Source organism: Hyalella azteca, unplaced genomic scaffold (assembly GCF_000764305.2).
Source record: "Hyalella azteca isolate HAZT.00-mixed unplaced genomic scaffold, Hazt_2.0.2 contig4650, whole genome shotgun sequence".
Classification (NCBI taxonomy): domain Eukaryota; kingdom Metazoa; phylum Arthropoda; class Malacostraca; order Amphipoda; family Hyalellidae; genus Hyalella; species Hyalella azteca.
This window is the reverse complement of record NW_025934862.1, coordinates 257,521-280,189: the sequence shown is the minus strand read 5'-3', so window position 1 is coordinate 280,189 and position 22,669 is coordinate 257,521. Positions and strand designations below refer to the sequence as shown.

General features: G+C 39.3%; 1 protein-coding gene across 1 annotated transcript in view; it reads left to right on the top strand.

Moving 5' to 3' along the window:
- Nucleotides 1-22,584, top strand: part of LOC108678246 (trafficking protein particle complex subunit 6b) — a 26,137-nt gene extending 3,553 nt beyond the window's left edge. The window contains exons 2-4 of the mRNA XM_018166614.1: nt 11,725-11,786; nt 12,301-12,502; nt 13,397-22,584. Coding sequence (XP_018022103.1) covers nt 11,725-11,786; nt 12,301-12,502; nt 13,397-13,522 — 390 coding nt within the window. The 3' untranslated portion in view covers nt 13,523-22,584. The remainder of the gene's footprint in view (nt 1-11,724; nt 11,787-12,300; nt 12,503-13,396) is intronic.
- The last annotated feature ends 85 nt before the right edge of the window (nt 22,585-22,669 follow it).

The window sequence follows — 22,669 nt, the reverse complement described above, 5'->3', positions numbered from 1 at the left end:
GTTGCCACACAAAGTGACGGAATATAGGGATTTGGTAGGTTTCCATTCTAAAGGCTTTTTAATAAATATGGCAACATTTTGTGACGTTTCATCATTGCTGACGCGTAGTGAAGTGTTTTGAGAGTCATGTGAAGGCAACAAAACTTACGTAATGCATACAGTTTTTTTATAGTTTTTCATTTCTTGATGCGTCCTTAATGTGTCGGAATATACCGCGTTTACCCTATGATCTTTTGCAGAGTTTTGCTGTTTTGGTCCTTGTCCTTCAAATTCAGAATTTAGCTAGGCTAATACACTAATTTTAATCCTGGTTGAACCAATTCCTAGTTTAACAATGCACCAAGTAAACATAATTGTGATAGGTATACATATTTCAAAGTTAAATATAGAATCCTATTTCCTACTAAAAAATTAAAAATCTAGCTTGATAAAAAAGGCAAATACTTTCTAAATTTGCATCTAGCTACTGTGTGCATCCCAGGGCGCAGAAGTTGGAAACAGCGTCGCCAATATATGGGGTTTTGAGCCCAAAGCGTCACCGACCATTTTTAAGATGTGTCGCCGGGTAATTTTTAATGAAAAGCCATTTACGCTGAGTAATGACAAACTATTTACAAGCCACGAACTTATTTAGTTACAAGGTTGCAGGCATGGAATATATCTACTTGGCAAGCCGCGACTGAATTTTTTGAGCCGTGATTTTATGGATTTGCCAGCCGTGATTCCATTTCTACGAGCCATGATTCCATTTCACCGAGCCGTGAGTTCCATATCTTGGCCATGAAAAGCCATTTACGAGGTGCAAATTTATTTACAAAGTCCATGCACGTGTTACCCCAAATCTCTAATTTTACCCTTAAACAGTCAAACGGCAACAATAAAATTTGTGTCTACTGTAAGTTCAGTACACGTTAATGCAGTCTGACCGCTTTGACATGACCGCAACTATGCGTGATCTTCAACAAAACGTTTTGTTGATTTGTTTACATTACAATGTTTATGTTTTTTCTGCAAGATATTTTTGGCGGGAACAGTAAAGCAATGCGGATTGCGGAAGTTGAAAATTTTATGAAATGACATGTTTGCGAAGTGCAAACCGCTATTTTTTAATCAAACAAAAATTTATGACATTCGAGCCGCGAGATTTCATACCTACTGAAATTATATGATATTTGAACCGCGATATTTCAGACAAAAATAGGACTTTTCCAGACTAGCAAGGTTGCATGCATGTGTTATCCCAAATAACTAATTTTACCCTAAAAACAGTCCGATTGTACAGCAAGTGTCAACTGAACATGTAATAAAGCAGTCTGACCGCTCTAATGTGACCGAAACTACGCAATCGAAAAAACCTTTACATTTTATTGCGGGAACTCATGGCAACTGATTTCCGGACAAGCTTCGCTGCATCGTAATCCATCCAACGTACCGAAACCTTACTTTTTTTCTAAATAGTTGGCCGAAGACTGAGAAATAAATTAAATGCAAGGATTTCAATCTAAATGTGTCAGCAAGATCTTCTGAAGGCGAAAATTTGGCTACTGAAGCGTCGCCAAAGATCTTGCAATATTCATCCACTCTCTGCACAGTGGTGTGCATCAAGTTCTAACAGTTGTTCATCCAGCAATGACCATTTAAATTAAAAGCTAATAGACTGTATAATCTAGTGCCAATTTGGAGAGTTGGACAGAAGTTTCTTAAAATCACTAGTAACATAATCAGGGGAGGAAAACATCTACCGGTACTCTGTTAGCCGCGACTGGATTTTTTGAGCCGTGAACTAATGAATTTTCAAGCAGTAAGCCTATTTCTCAGGCCATGGAAAGCCATTCTTGAACTGCAAAGTTGCAAATTCTTGGTGGCAATGGCACGCAAGCGCCGCGCGGCAGGCAATCACGATTCACGAATAAGCTCAAATTTTGCCCTAGAAATAGGAGTTAAACATTATTACCTAATTCACATGTAGTTTAGCTCATGCGCATGCCTACCTTATGATATTGCAAAAATATAACATGGTTCTACAAGAGTCTGATAGTGAGAGGCAAGTTCAAGATCTTCATCTTCGACATAACGCTCTTGCTGCTGTCATAGTTTAATATATACTAGTATGATGAGAGTGTGGTATTAAACCGCAGAGGTATGGACTTGAATATTTTGTGGAATGATAAATTCTATGATATTGACAAAAGAGTCGAATATACAAAGTTTGGTAAACACTTGTTAAGATGTTTTGACCAACCAGCATAGTGGCAAAGCAGAGAATTTTTTAGATTCTTCCGCAAGTCCATTTTTGAGTCCTATAAGTAGACCAGTAAAGTACCTATCTTGGATACGTACCAGAATTATCATACAAAAGAAATTTGTTGAAATCTTGAGTAAATGAGGAAATTAAAAATGAACTGATTCTAAAAACTTACTGGTTTGTCACTATGCCAACCAGTGAACAAAAACAGTTCACCTGCAATGAAATATAAGCTCAAACAGAATAACTTGAGAAGGCTACCTACTACCTTATAGCTATGACTAATATAATTTAAGAAACTAAAAATCCTTTACATTATGAGACTCTTTGATGAGTAATTTAAGACATGTGTTGTGTGATTCTAGGCAAAAATCCATTTGCAATGATGAATATCTTATAAAAATTTCCAATTTTTTTAATGGATTTGGATTTGGGGCATGGTGACTCTGAGAAAAAGAATTTCAGGGTCAGGCCTTTGCAATGGCCATCAGCCACGCATCACATTTTCATTTGTTAGTAAGAAGGAGAAAGGGAGACCAAGCCAGGTAGAAGCAACATTAAAGAGAAGAGGCTAGAAGAGGTGTGAAAGTTTGTGTTAAGGGCGAGATGTAATCAAGGGGAAATTCATTGGTTTATTATTGCTATTTATCAATTATTGCACTGTGTATTTGATAAATTATATTAGCTATGGGGCCTCTTAGGCCCTGAGTGACTATTTGCGATATTATTATGGTTTGGTTATTTCAATTTTATTATTATTATTGCTTTTTTTACACCCTCCCAGCCTTCACTCTAGCCAACCTCCTCCTCTCCCTCACCCTCCAAGCATTCTCCAAAAATCGCTTTCCACTCTCAATCATAGCAGCAGTTACCCCTGTTGACAGTCCCACAATCATTGCAATCCATTCATCTCCTGTTTGCTCATACACCATCATCACACCATCACCCTCATTCTTCTCATCCAGTATCACTCTTATCGTTTCCAGTCTCTCCCGCTCATATGCATCACACTCCATCATCAGATGTCGCTCATATGCATCACACTCCATCATCAGATGTTCTACAGTTTCCCTCTCACCTCTGTCACACATAAAGCAAATATCTTCTCTTCTATCATTCCACCTGTATGTCCGTGCATTCACACTCAACGCATTTGCTCTCACACAGAACATTAAGTCTCCACCTCTACTTCCATCATATATATATATATTCATACCTTGGCATTTCTTTCATCTTGTGCAATCTCAGGCTGTCCTTTCTTTCCATTCCTTGCTTCCATACTCTTAGACCACACAATTTCACTCTCTTTTCTATTACTTTCTTCCATTCTTTGACATCCCATTCAATACCTGTTGCACCCTGTACTGTTATCATCTATTCCTCTCTTGGTCTATTATTCCCAGGGCAAGCCAATGTTTCATGTAGCTCACACTTTCGTACTATTGCATGACACTTTCGTTCCCATTTGCTCACTCTCAGATTCCACAGGTACATTTTGCGTGCCCAATGTACATCATCCATTCTTTCCAGTCGTACTTTATATCTCAATGCTGCTTTCATTCTTCTCTCTCTAAATGTACTCCAACCCATATCTCCTCTTAAAGCCTCCACTGCAATCCATCTAGGGGCTCCAAGAGCCAGTCTAGCTATCCTATTCTGTACCACCTCCAATTTATCCAATTCACCATCATTCCATGCAATAACATCCATTCCATACATTATTCCAGGAACTGCCACACTTTTCCATACTTCTCTTATAACATCATATTTACTTGCTCTCACTCTTGCTGCACTGCCAAGTATTCCTAACCAATGGAAGGTAAATGTGAGTTAATTTTCATTTAGAAAATATTTAGACCAACATGAAATTTTGTAGATAGGCCTGCTCTACACACAGTATGTTTCACAGGCTCAAAATGTTTACGAATGCTTAGGCCATACATTCAAAAATACTTACAAATGCTTAGGCCATACATACATTCAAAATACGCATCATTTATTTTTAATTCAAATGTAAACAAGCATGATGGAAGACCTATTTGTTTGTCACACTTCAAGGAATAAATGAGAAAATAAACTATCTATAATGCTAAATTCATGTTAAAAATGGTTCCCTCTTAACCTGGGACTCCTTTTTATCCATGTAGAGAAATTGAATAAAAAAATGTTTTATCAGAAGAGCTTGAAAGGGAAAGCCGTTTGAAAGGGGAAAGAGAAACGCCATTCGAAAGGGTCGCTTGTTGGAGACCAACACTGCCCTGCTTCGATAATACCACCTTGGTTCCTTCCTCCAATACTGTATGTAGCCTGCCCTTCAACACTTCTGTCCACAAGTGTTGAATCCTTGAGTGTTTGCGGCTTTCAAATCCATTTAAGTAGACCTATCTGCCAGCTGGAAAACAGCCTGCTATGGTATGGCCTAGCATCATCTGCAAACGCACAACAATTTTTGCATCATTCAGACATTTAGTGCCACAGCCTTGCAGTGCATATGGTGCCCACCACCAACCCGTCCTGTGCATCGAATCAGCCTATGATAAGAACGATCATTCATCGAAAGACGATTAATATTGGAACATAACTAAACTATGTGAAACCTAACCTCAGATGATGTGAGCTATAAATTACACAATATAATGATGTAGCAAAAGTCATATTCCATCTGTTGTTTGGTGGTGCATGTCAGATTTCATGCAATTCCACTGATGAGCTGGGCTGATTGATCACAGTTCGTTGTTTGCTGAGCACAGTTTAGTTTAGAGCAGGATGGCCCAGTGGCTAAAATTTAGAGTACTGTGAAATGGGGTAACTTTGACCACTTTTTTTCAAAATGATGCCATTTTTTTACTAGATAAGTTGAACTTAAATTGAAACATGCAAAATACAGGTCTATACTCTAGCTTTACTCACCATAAATTGCTGGCTCCTGCCTCTCATTTTTTTGATGTAACTTCAAAAAAAGTGATGGTCTTTGTTACCCCAGCTCTTGGGGTTTCTTTGACCGGGTGGTAAAATAAATTTTATTTTTTGGTAAAATAACTCTAAATAACTCAGGTTGTGGTGCATTGTAGTAGAACTCTTCTAGTTACATATGCAAAAGACAAATTTTAGAAAAGTGTCATAGTTTGCAAATGGGAGGCGCCGCCCCCAAATGAGCGAAATGTGACCATCTAATGGCAGCCGTTACGGGGTAACATTGACTGGTTTGGAAATTAAGTTAAAATTACCATATATAAGACTCTGTAGAGTCTGAAACATAAAAAAACATTAATAGGTGTATCAAACATAAAATATGTTATATAGGTACCTATGGTAATTTTAACTTAATTTCCAAGCCGGTCAATGTTACACCATCACGGCTGCCATTAGGTGGTCAAAGTTACCCCATTGGGGGGCGGCGCCCCCCATTTGCAAACTATGACACTTTTCTAAAATTTGTCTTTTGCATATGTAACTAGAAGAGTTCTATTACAATGCATCAAAACCTGGAGTTATTTTACCAAAAAATAAAAAAATTGGATGGGATACTCCAACAGGCTTTGAATAATAGCTCTTTTTCGTGGGTCACATTTTTAAATTTTTAACCTATTAGATATGCCATTTTTTTAAATCTTTCTATTGTGTTACGTAGCCTCAGTATTAGGCCTTTGATGGCCATTGACAAAATTTTTCTATGTCAAATCGTTTTTGAGTTTTGGGGCTTTTTGTTAAAAAATGAAAAGTGGTCAAAGTTACCCCGCCGGTCAAAGTAACCCCATTTTACAGTACCAGGATTGGAGCAGAGAGGTGTGGGTTCGATCCCAGCCCTCTGCGACGGTTTTTGGATCGAATCTTTGATGCCGGGGGATGCACAGCCAAATCGGAGCAGTGAGTTGCATGTTTGAGACCACAACAAAGTGTGAATGTTTTGCGATGTCGAGAATTGGCAACAGGCCTACGGTGGAATAAACGTTGAAACCACTAATACTATTATTATATTATTATTGTGTCATGGGCAAGTTACTGACGGCAGGCTTGATCCGCCGCTGATGTTTGCTCATGCATATAAATATGCTAGGCATTCCATTCATGGCTAATTGGTGCATAAAATCGGTAGTTCACAGTTGCACTCATGTTTGAAAAGTTAAACTCGTACATACTTCTCCATCATGCATCGCGGCATCTTTACCAGCTGGCAGGAGACTTCTGGGAACTCGAGAAACCAGGTTTTGGGAGATAACCCCGATTTACCCAATACATATGTATAAATTACTGAGTGAAAGAAGACGTTCAGAGGCATATTTGACAATTTATTCAAGGCAAAATGGTGTACAAGAATTAACGGTATTATTAGCATAGGAGAGGCATTGTCCTGATGCAAGACAAAGCTTCTTTATTGTCCTAGTGACTTGGTTTGTTAGTGCCTCAGCACTTCCTTCTGTAAATCCATCAGTAGATGATTGATCCTCATTATTGTGACATAGGTAAAGCTTAAGAGTCCCAATTGGTACAGACCTTGGCAAATGGGTGAGTTAAGACCATAGCAAACACGTGTAGTGAGGCTGTAACAAACAGGTGCGGTGATATCACTGCATACAGGTGTGGTGAGATTGTAGCGAACAGGCATGGTCAGATGGTAGCACACAGGTGTGGTGAGAACAGGTCTCTCTTCAACATGCCTACTTCCAGTTCCATGCCCTCATCCATGCCTGCTTCTGTTCTTCGAGGATCTAGAAAATAATGAGAGATGAATACATCATGTAAGTTGAGTGTCCTTAAGAATGGAGGCTCTCATAGAGCCTACATATCTAAGGCAAGCTGTCATTGACACCATGTACTCGTAGCTAACTTTGTAAACACATGACGATTTGCTTCCACAAACTACACTCGAACATTAATAATAAAAATTTAAAGTAGCTTATAAACACTTAAAAAAAGTCCCGTTCCATTCCACAGTAAACCTCACTAAGGCTCACTTAGTATGGTATTCTCATTTAACTCCAAAATTAAAATTAGAACGAAACTTATAAGCTCTTCATATTTTCGAAAAAATATACTCAACACTGCAAGTATTTTTAAGATACACACGATTATTCCTCAGGCCTCTATATGTATGTACACAACAGTCACATTTCAAGCCACAACTAAACAAACTTAAATGTATAATGGCATTTCTTCTTTATGTGCTTTAGTAGTATGAATTCTAGCCAATTAAAACCCTTATCATTGTTACTGACAGTCACACCAAATATGTAAATAAGTATTTTCCGGACATTTCATATCCAAGGGAAGGATAGTGGCTACTTTCCAATTTGTATTCTAGACGTATATAAATGTCTTGCTATATTAAACTACAGACCAAACGTACGATAGGCGGTAGTAAATTAGTCTTTTCCATTTAATAGAATAGATGTAGAGTAGTGTAGTGCCTAATGCCTTTACTTTAGTGACGAAAGCAACAGAGCAGGTAACTCGGCAGTGTTACTGATATTCCCTGGTCAAGACTTGAGAAGCTTAGCTTAGTAACAACATATTTGTTTATTAGTTGGCGGGCGCTCCATCAAAGTAACAAACATGCACTGGGCATTGCAACGGGAAACATTTCTCGCTCAATAAATGACGTTTTTGCTCACAGTTGAACACTCCTTGTTAAACTTTTTTTCATGTTATGAAAATATGGTATCCATTGGTAGCATAGCCACTGTCACCTGTCAGCACTGTCAAGTTAGTGGCTTTGGTTTCATCGAAGTTTGAACTATCAAACTTGCAGTCCAACCTCATTTCAGGATGGTATATGTCTTTGGTCGATAAATTTGTATGTGGCATAAACTATTCAATAATTTTTCATCAAATTAAAAATGAGTAATAATATTTTCTAGAAATAATTTAGAAGTACCGTCAAACGGGGTAAAAAGGGACAGGCGTGGTAAATAGGGCTGCACGTCCCACATTTCGTAGAAATGTTGTAGCAGCTAAACCAGTGGTTCCCAAAGTGGGCTATATCGCCCCCCTAGGGGCGGTAGAAAGATTTTGGGGGGCGGTACAAAAGATGAGGGCATTTGGTGGGCAATAAGAGGGGCGGCAGGCCGAAGTCAAAGTCAGAAGTTCCAACGTTTGTTGGACAATTTGTATACAACACGTGCAGCATTTCATGACTCCCAGCGATGGTTTTTTCACCCAGATCTGTTTATTTTTAACCTCTCCTGGGTTTACGTCTCGGACAAATTGACGGCCGGACTCGCAGCTGGTCTCACGGCCAATTTCCAAATTAAATGATCAAGGAATATCTCTCAAACTAATGAACTTAACTCGTTGAAACTTGGTACACATATTCATTAGGACCTAGCGGTAATGTTTAGTTTGTGAATTTTTTTTTTAATTTTGCCTTCATTTGCTTTTGCCATAGTTATATGGCAATAAGGGCCAAAATTCACAGTGAACAAGGAATTTCTTCCAACCATTGAACAGATTCGAATGAAATTTTGAATTTTCAGTCCTAACTACCGAACGGTAGGTAATGTTTAATGTTTAGCTTGTGAAAATTTATTAAATTGCGCCTTTGTTTGCGAGTTTTTTTTTCATTTCACCTTCATTCGTGATTTAAACAGCAATATGTGCTTAAATTCGCAGTAATCAAGAAATTTCCTCCAAAACTACTGAATAGATTTGAACGATACTTAGTATTTAAATACCTAACCTCAGCAACGGTGATGTTTACCTTGCTACAATTTTTCCGTTTTGCCTTCGTTTGCAAGTTATACGCTATAAGTATACGGATATTCGTAAGCGGTGCTTAGTTAAACCGGCTGGTAGAAAAGCCGGTTGTTCCTCCTACATCTGTATAACTCGGGAACGAAAGCAAAATAGAAAAATTGTACAAGCTAAACATCACCGTTGGGAGGTTAGGTATTTATATTCAAAGTTTAGTTGAAATCTATTGAGTACCGTCAACCGGGGCAACTCGGGACTGGCGGGGCAACTCGGGACGCACCTCTAACACTTCGTAAAACAGTCATAGTAGCGAAACTAATTGGAATATTGCTTAACTAAATATAGTGGCCTAAACAACATTTTTTCTATCTATGTAGTATAAAGGAAGTCGAAAAATATGACATTTACTAGCTTTGAAAAATTCCTGAAAAAAATGGTGAAAAACGCTATTTTGAAAAGTTACTTCTGCCAAGGTGTGTAGTAAAAAAAATATTCACTGTATTAAAAAATTTTACATACATAAAAGTTGCACCCAGGTGTCGGCTTGAAAACGTAATTGACAGATTTTGCCTATCTCATTCCAAAAAAAATGGCGGTCATTTCCGCACGGCGGGGCTACCCGGGACACCCCTCCGGGGCTATTCGGGAAACCCCCAAAAGCGCATTTACAGTAGAACCTCAGTTAGCAAAGGCTCCAGTCAAGAAAAAAATTGATTAAAAACAAAGAATATTGATTACATTTACCTTGCTGAGCGAAGAAAAGTCCACTTATCAAAAAATTAGTGCATCATCTGTCATCACAAAATTGTGCATAGAATGTCATATTTAGAATTGTGCACCAGCCACCAGGCATCGTAGAATGAAAAGTAATTGACCTAAACAATGATTTATTTCTCCAAAACATATGATGGTTGTCACTATAACATTCCTTTCTGTTTCAGGTCTGTTTTTCACAATCTTTTTAGCACATTTTCTCATTTATGGAAAAAATTCACTATTGTGCTCGCCATGTCCGTCTGTCTGTCTGTCCGTCTGTCCGTGACCTCAAGTTTTTGTCGACAAGAAAATGCGCTCTGTCACTCACCGCAGTGAGCACTGAGTTATTATTTTTTTTATACGGTAGTAAATTCACTTAACCCAATTAAAACGGTGTGAAATTACAAGCCGTCCTGTAAGCTTACAGATACAAAAAAGTGCTATAAGGCTGCTGATATGAAGCTTGCAGTGAACAAGGTTGTTGTAAATGCTCAATGGCATGTTCATGGATACGGTAATATCACGTCAATAATACAGTAATATTGCATCAATAATATGGTACCCTCAACTGGGGTGACTTTGGCCACGTTTTTGATTTTGTTTTGCAAACAAAAGCAGGGTCATAAATGATGGCCAAAGTCACTCTGGCATTTATGACCTTGTTCACGACCCTGGGGTTTATGACCCCAGCGTTTACGACCCCGTTTTTGTTTGCAAAACAAAATAAAAATTGGGGCAGAAGTCACCCCAGTTGACCGTAATTAATGTTTATGGTAATATCATCATTCATCAATAAAGGAAAAACAAGTAAAAATCACTGAAAATGTCATTTATTCTACCTCTACATCATCTACAATGAAAGAGGAGGACTTCAGAGTACTGTTAGTAATGGATGAGTACACTCTGCATGCTTCAAATATTTTGAAATGATGTTTTATTCCAAGTGTCCCGAGTAGCCCCGTTTGACGGGGCTACTCGGGACACTCTTTTTTTGCTTCTGGCACCTTACGAATAGCATATGGAATTTTTTTGAAGATGCCATACGATAGCCCTCGCAAAGAGCTATAAAATGAGCCTAAACTTGTTTATGAAATGCTTCATGGTAAGAAGTTATTAACAAAAAACGCTCAAAACCGTCCCGAGTAGCCCCGGTTGACGGTACAAAAGCCCTCGCAAAGAGCTATAAAATGAGCCTAAACTTGTTTATGAAATGTTTCATGATAAGAAGTTGTTAACAAAAAACGCTTAAAACCGTCCCGAGTAGCCCTGGTTGACGGTACAAAAGCCCTTGCAAAGACTTTTAAAATGAGCCCAAACTTGTTTATGAAATGTTTCATGGTAAGAAGTTATTAACAAAAAATGCTCAAACCTGTCCCATTTGACAGTATATATGCTATACCAGGGGTGGAAATATTTACTGTCCAAGCTGTGACTAATTTCCCAACATTTTCAGAGCTATGAGCTGCCTGCTAGATGAATAATCTCACATCTAATTGTTAACAAAAAATAAATAATCAAGCCAGGGGATTACTAACTATTTGAGAATAAGCTGTTTTGAAGCTGCTAGATTTTAATAGCAAGTAGGAATTTACCAATCTTTATACACTACAATAATTTCCATCATTCACTTTTCATATGTACCTACTTCTGTTTGTTTGTAGTGTTGTCTTGCATTCCTTTTTAAAATCCAATGGTATTTTGCTATGCACAAAAATGTTTTGGTGATTAAAGACTACCATTATATTTCCTAGTCTCTACCTAGTCTTCTCAATGAGGAAGACTTATTTGCACAACACATGTGTATACCTATATATTTTATTTAACTAAGTAGCCCAGTTCACATATTAAATCTTTAGAATCTCATACGCACCTACACTCATCTCATGTGTGACCTTTTGAATTTCATGCACTAATTATTAAATCTGTTGCTATGCCTTTGAAAATTAAAGTTCAAATTTCATTTCACCAGTTGAATAGAATAAAATAAATTTTGACAATTTATTCTGATCAATTAATGTTCCATTGTTTTCCAGGATGATGCAACATCTAAGCTTGAACACATGGGATACTCAACAGGCTACAGATTAGCAGACAGGTATATAAATACATGGAAGCATATTTTCAACATCTTGAAATTTTAAAACTAAAACCTCTATGAATGACTAATATTGATATATACTTAACTTGGCAGTTTAACCACTTAAAATTTCATTTGCCACGAAATACTTTCTATACATTAATCCGTAAATAACCGTAGAAATAGTGACTGAATTTGTCTTTTATTTCTGTCCTCATTGTTTGTGGAGTCTTATCTTTGCCAGATGATTTGACATTGTTTTGTGACTAAACACTGTTAAGTAACCAGCTTCACACTTTGTATCAGTTCTGGGGCTTGGTCTATTTGCTGAATTAATTTATCTGAGTCTGATAATGAGTAATAGTCAGAAGATAGGCCTTTTATGATTTCATTTGCATTTGTTCTAGCAGCAATTAAAGGTAAAAATTTTCTGCATGTACTTGTACCTATAAAGGTTTTAAATAAATAGAGATTTACTGCACTGGTTAATTCATCTTCATGTTCTCAATCACAAAGTGTAATTTCATTTCAGATTGAGTCGAGAATCTCTACGCTTCAATGATGAACTGGATCTACTGAAATATGTGTGCAAAGTGGTTTGGAGTGCTGTTTACAGAAAAGAAGTTGACAACTTGCGCACAAACCATCAAGGTTTCTATGTTCTTCATGACAATGCATTTAGGTTCTTCACTTCAATGTCCAGAAGTAAACAGTACTTGGAACAGGCTCCTAAGGTAAGTCATGAGATATCTGAGGTAGAAGCTTTCATGATGGTTATTTGCTCCTAATATATTGATCAACCTAAATAGGATAGTTATTTATAACAATTTTTGAAATTCGATGAGTGAAAAGTACTATTTGTTTATGATTGAATTTTGGTTTTATTCTTAGTTTTCTCAACAAAAAATGATTTTGCCAACATCCAGATTTAAAAGTAATAAAATTATCTGTTCCTGGAATTGTTTGGTAGGTACAGTACTTGGCTTATCATTTGTTTAACCAGGATTTGCTCCTCATTAAAGACAATTATTCACAATTTTGGGTTCCTGTCCCCCAAAGTAACTACCTACCCTTGGGTCAATTGAATTCTCTCCTTGAAGCCACAACAGTCTTCCTATGTGACAACAATATATTTACTGCTAGGATAACTCCTCATTAAATCTACGGACTTTTCACTAAAGCTTTGAATTAATTCCCTTAGCAACCATTCCAATGTTTTGTATAGCCACTGGTTCTTAAATTTTCACTTTATTGTCCATATGACATGACGTAATCATCGTGCTACAGCTTTCACGTATTTTCTTATATTTAATTTATATATTCAGATGAATGAAAACAATCACTCCACCACTACCAGCAAAATATCTGTGTTGATGTGAAACACTGTTTGTTAAACAAAACTAAAGCAGCACCGAAATTCACACCTAAGTTTGAGAACCACTGTGTCAAACGTACTATATGAGCCAAACTCCTGTTTGATCCAGGATACCGGTAGTATATACCTTGCCAATACCTCGCATTAAAGCTTCCTGTTTGTTACAGTACCCAGCCAATACCTCGCATTAAAGCTTCCTGTTTGTTACAGTACCCAGCCAATACCTCGCATTAAAGCTTCCTGTTTGTTACAGTATCTGGCGCTGCCGTGCGGGGTGGTGCGCGGTGCTCTAGCCAACCTCGGTGTGCAGTGCGTGGTCACGGCTGAGGTGACCACGCTGCCTGCTTGTAAGTTTCAGGTGCAGGTGCAGAGAGCATAAAGGCTGCTCGTCCTGACTACATTATCTACTGAGCGACTCGGAGCAATTATACTCGTTCTTAGGCCTTACTCTTCTATAAGGTCATAAAGTTCATAGGTAAATATTTCTGCTGATGCTAAGAATTTTTTTAAAAGTCCGCATTAGGAAATGTAAATAGGCTTCAAAGAGCTGATGACACTCAGCTTCATTTTTCTACAGCGTGCATTGATAATAGGCACAATTGCACCGCACAAGAAGTCAACCATAAGAATCAATATATTTTTCATTGGTTTTTCAGTCTGAAAATCTTCATGCTTAACCAAACCTCATGTACAGTCCCATCACGAATTTGCCACCATCCATTGATTTAGAAAGATCTTTGTGAAGTCGATTCGATTGATCTGGTATGCTCAGGAATCATTATTTTGGACGATAAAATTAGGCGTTTTGTACCATTGTACATTATTGAGGTAGTTACTCATAACCAAACTGCCACCCAGCGTCTAAAATGCCAGCTGGCTCCACCGATGGCCCCTCGTGGCAACTTGTGTGATCACATTGTGCTCTCCTGAAGCCTCAGACCAGCAGCCTCGCCTTGGATTAGCAGCCTTCGTGTCGTGAGTGTCGCTAGGAATTAGTGACTTTACTTTTTTGCCTCTGTCTCTATATTTCTTTTGTACATACGACTGCAATCCTATCATATACTTGTGTTTTCGCTCCCCCCTACCCATACCCTCATCCCCCCTCCCCCATGGAGCACTACTGCCTCGAACCCGATGGGCTTGCCCCAGAGGGCTAGGGGCTCCACTACTAACCAACCACCACGACCCCGACTTCCATCTGTATCACCACGTCGCCCTCCCTCATCATCATCAAAATCATCACATCAATCACCAAGCACTCATGAACCCTCGAGACCCCAAACCTACAGAATCCAACTTAAGAAAATCGACCCCAGACTTCCCACCGACCGACCCAAAATCTTCCAAACTACATTCAAAGAACTAGACGCCCCACTTATCCGACTAACCGACACCGCTTCTGGATTTTACTCAGTGACAGACGACGCATCAATCGACAAACTGATCTCCAAAAAAGCGATTGAACTGTTCAACAAAATTCATCTGACGCCAATCATTCCACCCGACTTACGTGCGAAAAGGACAATCTTTGTTAGGCAACTGGACAAAGACGTAGTAGGTAACCACAGCCCCGCCGAAATCAAACAAGAGATCTTAATCTTAACCCAACAGAACTGACTACACATTCAATACGTCATTCAAATAAAACACTACACACACGTCATCAAAATAATCACCACAGACACCACGATAGCACAACGGATTCTCACCCACGGATTTTACATGTACAAAACCAAAATCACCCCATCACAATGTGAACAGGAACATTACACACACCTCCTCATCTGTTACAAATGTTACAAATTTGAAGATCATCCAACCCACTTATGCACCTCAACTACACCTTCATGCTCAGAATGCGCTGCCAAAGATCACACACACACAATGCACAAACACATACAAAAAATGTCTCAATTGCCACAATGACGGCCGTACACTAGCAGCAAACAGTCCATACCGCAAACAGAAAATTCAACACAAACAATAGACAGAAGTTGAGACAATCAAGACTACGACCAATCAAACCTACGTCGACATCGCCAAACAAACAATTCAGCAAACAAACATCCCCCAACACAGCCTGACATTGACGGACAAGACTCAACTGAAACTAACAGCCATAATACTGGAAGCCCATATTGCCAGCCTCTCCCGCCAGGAGGGGTTCGGTAGCATCCTATCCAAATCCCTGAAAGCCAACTATGACATAGACGCGACGTTCCCCGACAGTGACTCAGCAAAAATTTTCAACATCTACAACAAACCTAAGACCAATACTCCTGATACTGACTTCTCCCCTGAGACCGAATTCATCGAGGACGACGACCACAGACGCTCATCGCTCAACCTTTCTCAACCGCAGCAAGACGACAACAATCGAAAAAATGACCTCCCATCCCTGAAATCCATAACTGATATAGAAGACCGCGACCCTAGAAAAAGGAAAAACGCTGACGAACAATACAAAGAATCATACATTAGTGGAACCGGCCTCAACGAACCCATCCCCATCAAACTATTTAGGAGTTCACGAGACAGAGACGAAATTCCCACGGACCCTCCTAACCTTTGGTTTGCCGACGAACTAAGAAAGAAAGACTACGGACTGAAGCTCTCGGTGAAGGACGCTGACTCATCGAAAATACTTGACTACCTGAAACGTGAAGAATGAAGATACTCCAACCATTAATAAATATCATTCCTCACGACATCTGCGCCAACATGGACAAGCACACAACAACAACCACCAGAAAGACGAAACACTCCACACTCAAACACCCATCACAATGACCCCCCCACCCTCTCTAAAGATAATACAACACAACGTCCGTCACTGGCACAACAACAGATTCATCCTTGCAAACATTTACAACCATATAGACCTAGACATAATACTAATCAATGATCACTCCATTATAGACAATAACACTCCCTCAAAATATTTAATTACATCGTTCACACCAGCAATAAAGACAACACAATTCACTCCGGTGCTGCCATCGCAATCAAACGCCATATCCCATACAAACTACACGTTAACTTTCATACAGACATGCTCGCAATCACAATAGACACCCAACAAGGACCCATCACAATAGGAACGACATATATCCCACCCCGCACAGGCTACATCGACTTCCACACACTTTTCAATAGGCCCCATCCCGTATACCATCTCGCAGACCTAAACGCACGACACACCACACTAGAGAACTCATCCTCCAACCACGTAGGCAAACAATTACACTCACTCATAACCCGACACAAGTGCACCCACATCGGCCCATACTTCCCAACCCTCATCACACACAACAGCACAACATCACCAGACATAGTCCTAACAAACAACAAAGCATTTCACAACATACACCTACAACCAGGACCCATCACACCTTCAGACCACATTCCAATAATAGCCACAATTTCTGCTAACCCCATACAAATTCCCATTCGCCCCGCAGATTTTTCCATAGAGCCAACTGGACCTAATACAAACAAACGCTATCTCACCACACAGTCCCCACACAAACAAACCCTACTTTAGAAGAAATAGATACACATTTAGACAAATGGACACAACACATACAGGATGCAACCGACACCTCTATCCCCACTATAACACATTGCATCATCAAACCTAATCACGAAATATTACACATACAAACACAATATCAAGCTACACTCCAACACATTCACACACACGGACCATCAATTGCACTCAACAGACAACTCATTACCCTACGCCAACAACTACACACAGCATACAGACACATACAAACACAGACTTGGAAGGACCTCATCAACACTCTGGAAACACAAACAGACCTCCAAAAATTCTGGTCTTTCCTTAAACGCATGATAGGTTCCAACACTAAACAAGCTGTCCCATACCTCAAACACAACAACATACAACATGACACACCCGAACAAAAAGAATCCATCTTTCGCACACACTAGCAGGACATATTCACACAGAACGACACAGACAACGAAAAGTTTAACATAGAGAACACATTCACACCATAGAAGACCAAGTCAACAACAATATACACCTCATTTCTCTACACAATACAGGTGACCTTGCAAGACTCCACCCAGTAGACTTCCCACTCATCACCACCAGAGAACTATTACGTACACTCAAAACATTTAAACAGAAAGTACCCGGCCCCACTGGCATCATAACCCTCCAACTCAAACATCTACCCAAAAACATGATACACTACCTTCTATACATATTCAATCACTTTATTTCCGCTGGTTACTTTCCCGACTCACTAAAACACGCCGTCATGATCTTCCTCCCCAAACCCAACACTTCACAACACCAAGTCCAAAATTACAGACCGATTTCGCTGACTACTCGACATCCACGGGAAGCTTCTAGATAAAACACTCAACAACAGATTATACGAACACCTTTCCATTCACAACATACACAACACTAGACAACACGGTTTTAGGAAACACAGAGGGACACACACAGCACTGGCCACATTCCACGAAACACTAGCCATACAGTTAGCACAAAGACACACCACTGGCATAGTGCTCCGCGATGTGACCAAAGCCTTTGACAAGGTTTGGCACACCGGACTCCAGTACAAAATCATCCAACTCAACCTCCACCCGTCCTTCACCAAAACACTATCAGACTACCTTACAGACAGAACAGCATCCATAAAAATTGGCAACCACGTAGGTCCCCCACTACAACTTCACACAGGTGTCCCCCAACGGCTTGTCTCTCCCCCACATTATATAGCTTCTACACACATGACCTCCCACCACCACTACCCAACACAGATTACATAGCATTTGCAGACGACATAACACAAATAACAACAGGACGCTACAAACACAACTATGCTGCACTGCAAACATAACACGCAATCCAACAGATAAACACATTCGAAAACAAATGGCTAATTAGGACCAATACTGCCAAGTTCAAAATCATCCCCATCAATAGAAAAAATACATCCGACATTTTCATAGACAACATTCACTACCCATACACGAACAACGGGAAGGTTTTAGGTCCCAAGTAACTGTGTGGAAAGCAATAGCTCTTACAAATCGTCATAAAATATACAGATTCTATCACCTTCGTCCGAATATAAAACGTACCCTATACCTCACCCTTGTTAGGTCAGCGCTCATTTATCCCTCAATACCCCTACACACCCTATCCAAAACAGCAATATCACAACTACAAAAAGTCCAGAATAAGGCTCTGAAATTCATTACAAACACACACTGGTCCGACTTCATATTAAGACCTTAAGATCTCCCCAGATAACATACCCAGAGTGTTTAGGGACACACACCCAAGGCCATGCTGAAAGCACCACCTTTTGACGGCGACTATGCGCCGTCCACTAGCGACACCGAGACTTTAACTGACCTTCCCGGGGCTCGAACACACGTCTAGCTCCTCCATCTCGGTGCCGCTCTACCGTCGTCACTGCGCATACAGCGGCCCTATAACCACTGCGCTACAGTGACGCATGCATGCTACATCCTCCCAAACACTACATGGACAAAGCAACATTCCCACAATAAACACAGTCCTCCACCAACATGCACGCAAAACCTGGTCCACCATCAAAACATACGATCCCCCACTCTTCAACCAACTGACATTCCCCCCACACGCCGTAGCAAGGCAGCACCGGCTATTCCACAGCTCAAAAACACTCGCACTAGGTCCCCCACCTCCACCTCTGTATAAATAACCACACAGCGGACCATGCGGCACCCGTACGAAGTTGTTCTCATAACAGTTGGGTGTGGCTGGTCCCAAAACAACACAACACTAAGCACTCATGACACCATCGCACTGACGGACTGATGTTACTCACCTAGAGTGACCTACAGCAAAGACGTGACCGAAAACTTTGAATATACCAACCAACCCTTCACCTCTATCCCAGTCTCGAGCGACTCACCTATCGCCTTCATCATCATCAATCACCATTATCATCATCCCCCTTATTATCATATTCATCAAGAAAATACAAAAAAATGAATAAAAATAAAAAAAAAGCGAGAACGCATGTATATATATAAATAGAGCCACCAACCCCCATCACCTACCTTTCTGATGCAGCCAAAGCCCCGACGGGTTCCCATCCTCCCCTCCCCCTTCCCCAACCCCAAACACCCCTCAACCACCTACAGCCAATCCAATTACGCGCAATGCGCCTTTCATCTTCTACAGTCTTTTCCATTTCCCTTTCTTTCTGGCCACTCTGCTCCTCCTCTTGTTCTTTTCCACTCTTTCCTAGTGGCACCGCAACAACAAAAAAAGATCCACCGCTGGGTAACATAGAACAGGTAACATAGAAACACCCATTGCACCCATAACAGACTCTCAGATAACATAGGAACACCCATAACACCACTACTGGCACTGCTCTTGCTTGCACCGTCTAACTCACGGCCTCTGCAGCGTGTCATTTTGATGTGTCATTCGTTGCCTGATAAATCATATTATTTGTTTATGTTGATATTTAATAGAAGAAAACATGCGGAAAAAGTAGCCGGATCAGTATCACCTCTAACACATCGTTTGAGTGCGGTTGGTCACAGTTTCTAAAAGATTTGGTCGCTATTACTTATGTGAAATTTTAATTCCTATATATTTTATTAAATACTTTACCTCGTTAAAAACAGTTATTTGTTTCAAATTTGACGTTCGATTTACGAAATGCATCATTTAGGCGCTGGGTAACATTTTGTATCATTTTGAGAGGTATAAAATATGCCTGCAAAGTATATGTTTGGATTGTATAAGCTGTAATGTTTGATGCATAAGCAATTAATCCTTCAGTTGTGGCTTACTAGTGTTGGTGTTGTTACTGAAATGTTATTACGTACAGTTGAGAACCAAATCGAAATACAGAAATCGACGAGCCATCAATCTTTTTGTGAACAATGTTAGGCTATTCGCAATCTAAAACGAAAAAATGTAAATAACTTTCCAAATGCTTGTTTACGATCTTTCAGTCCAAGGTTCAGTCCAGGAGACAAACCTGCTAGTATTTCGTAAATTCAAACCTGCTGGTAAATTCAACACTGGAAAGTCATTTATTCCCGATGTTATTCACTCCCGGTCAGGGTTTAGCTGACACAACAACCTTTTAAAAATATTCATACTTCCTGTATGTCAAGGACCCGAAATAGTTTGTAGTCGACATCCCTATAAAGGTTTAGGATTTTAATTCCCACCTTCTCAAAGACACGAGAATGGCCGGACTAAATACGAAGGCAGTGATCGCTATTCCAGAGCTTCATGTAACTTCATATCTTCCATTAGAGCTTCAGATCTTTCATTAAATGCTCACTGACAGCGAGGCTATCTTTAGTTAATTCAGTCTGATGAATTTCTCTAGTTGTCGTTTTCGCCAATTTCAGTCCTGGAGATATGCGTGCGCCTGTAATGGCTGACCGAAAATGCATCCGTATAATTGGCCGAGCTGATGTTAGTGTTACCAAGCAACTGGCATTCATACCGCCACTCTTGCATCATTTCCCTCGGTGAGGCAGGCATTGATTGTCTGGCATTCATTTTACACCTCTTAATGTAGTCTTATTGTATGTTATTTGCCTGGACTGCTGCCGTAGATTTATGTGACAGAAATATTGGTGGGACTCGTTTGTAGCTGTGTTTTTTCTTTTTGGATTTCCCACCGCTTTGTAAGATTTTTTTTTTATAAATTCGTGTCAGTATTTGAGTTAATACACTCTATATAACTAATCAATTGGATCAGCGATAAGTGGTTTGTGGCGTTTCTGAAGAAAATAAATTTTGTGCCGAAGTTGAGATGTTATATTACGTTGCATGATCATGAAGCCTCTTCGGTGGCCTCAGGCTTGGAGTTTGTCCCATTCAGATGCTGTTGTTGGTGTCGTATTGGCGAGTCGCTGACGTATAATATAACATAAATAATATAATATAATGACGTATGAACGCGCAATTGCTATTCATCCTGACCGGCTGCTAGCACCGTCATAAGGATTGGTCGGTGTTTAATATTTGAATTATTTATTATTTGAAAACTCCTGATTAAGAAAACGATTGTCTACATGTTATTCTACTTGTTATTTGAATAGCGAAATTCATAAGCGTCGACATATTTTGTTAGTACATATCCTAATTTGTTTTATTGGCAGGTATTAGAATGCGATTTATGAGATTCACTCTATCTATATTACTCTTATATCACCCCATTAACCTTCGTGTAGCAAAGATAACTTCGTATAACCACACAAGATCAATAAAATTTATCGACATAAATTATTAATGTCACAAATGTCTTTGCATTTCGTGCTCCGTACGGCTTTTTCACTGCAAATAAATGCGTGGATATCGCCTACAAACTTACTGCAGAATTATGTATCTATGTTATTGTCAGTTATGTCTCGAGGTTGGCAATAGTTTTGTCTTCCTTTCTCATAACTTGTCAGGATATGTCATTAACGCGACACTAACCTTGCTGTGGACAAAGACATCATAGTTATATTATTACGCTATCAATTTTTCTTGCAAGCCTCGCGTTCAAGTTCTACGCACGCATTGCAGTGAAGCGTTCCTCTAGCGCACGGTAGTCTTATCCGCTACAAAATGAGTCTTTCGTGATCAATTTCTTCGGTTGTTAATAATTGAGTTCTGATGTATTAACTGTGACATTCCATTAGATTTAGCGTCTTTTCTTATCGTGTCCTTTTGTTTAATGTGATAAATATTAAGTTTGTTCTTCCCTTAAATCGGCAGTTTGTGCTCTACAAGATAATCTTATAACAAAAACCAGTCCTCAAATGGGGACTTTATTGTGAGTAATCAGCAATTAATTAATGTCTTTTCCATATTTCGTTTACTGCCGATGTGGATTTTTCAGTTTACTGTTTGGTTCAACTTTCTTAACCCATAATAAGGCTCAGAAAGTTCCTAACATTATTCACCTATCTGGAACCGACGTGTAATAGTACGGCCTAGTAAATTGGAGAGCTGCAAGGCATACAGAAATGTTCCCGTTTTAAGAATTTCTAATTCTAGATCACCGAGGGTTACAAATTATGATCTTTCATTAAATGTTCACTAACAGCGAAGCTATCTTTAATTAAAATTCTTTGCGGATGTTTAAAAGTTTACTTTGGGTATGAAAGATTATAATTTATTGGACCAAATTTATTTCTTTTGTACGACAATACTAAAAATTTTTTCTTCACTTCGTCACAGTTCTTGTTTGCTGTAACGCGATTATATTCGTAATATTCTTTATTATGCGATTTAAGTAGAATTAAGCGTTACTTTTTCTTGCTATGTGATGTCTTTTATTTGCATTTCGAACGAATTTTTAGGAAGTTAATTTGCATCCTAAAAACATCGTGTTGAGCGTTAATAAAGAGAGAGTAAAGTAAAAATTAATAAATTTCTTTCTAAACGATGTCCCTACCATTGATATGAATTAGGTTACATTTCAACAGTCAGACTTCAGCGTCACGCTCACTCACTAGTTAC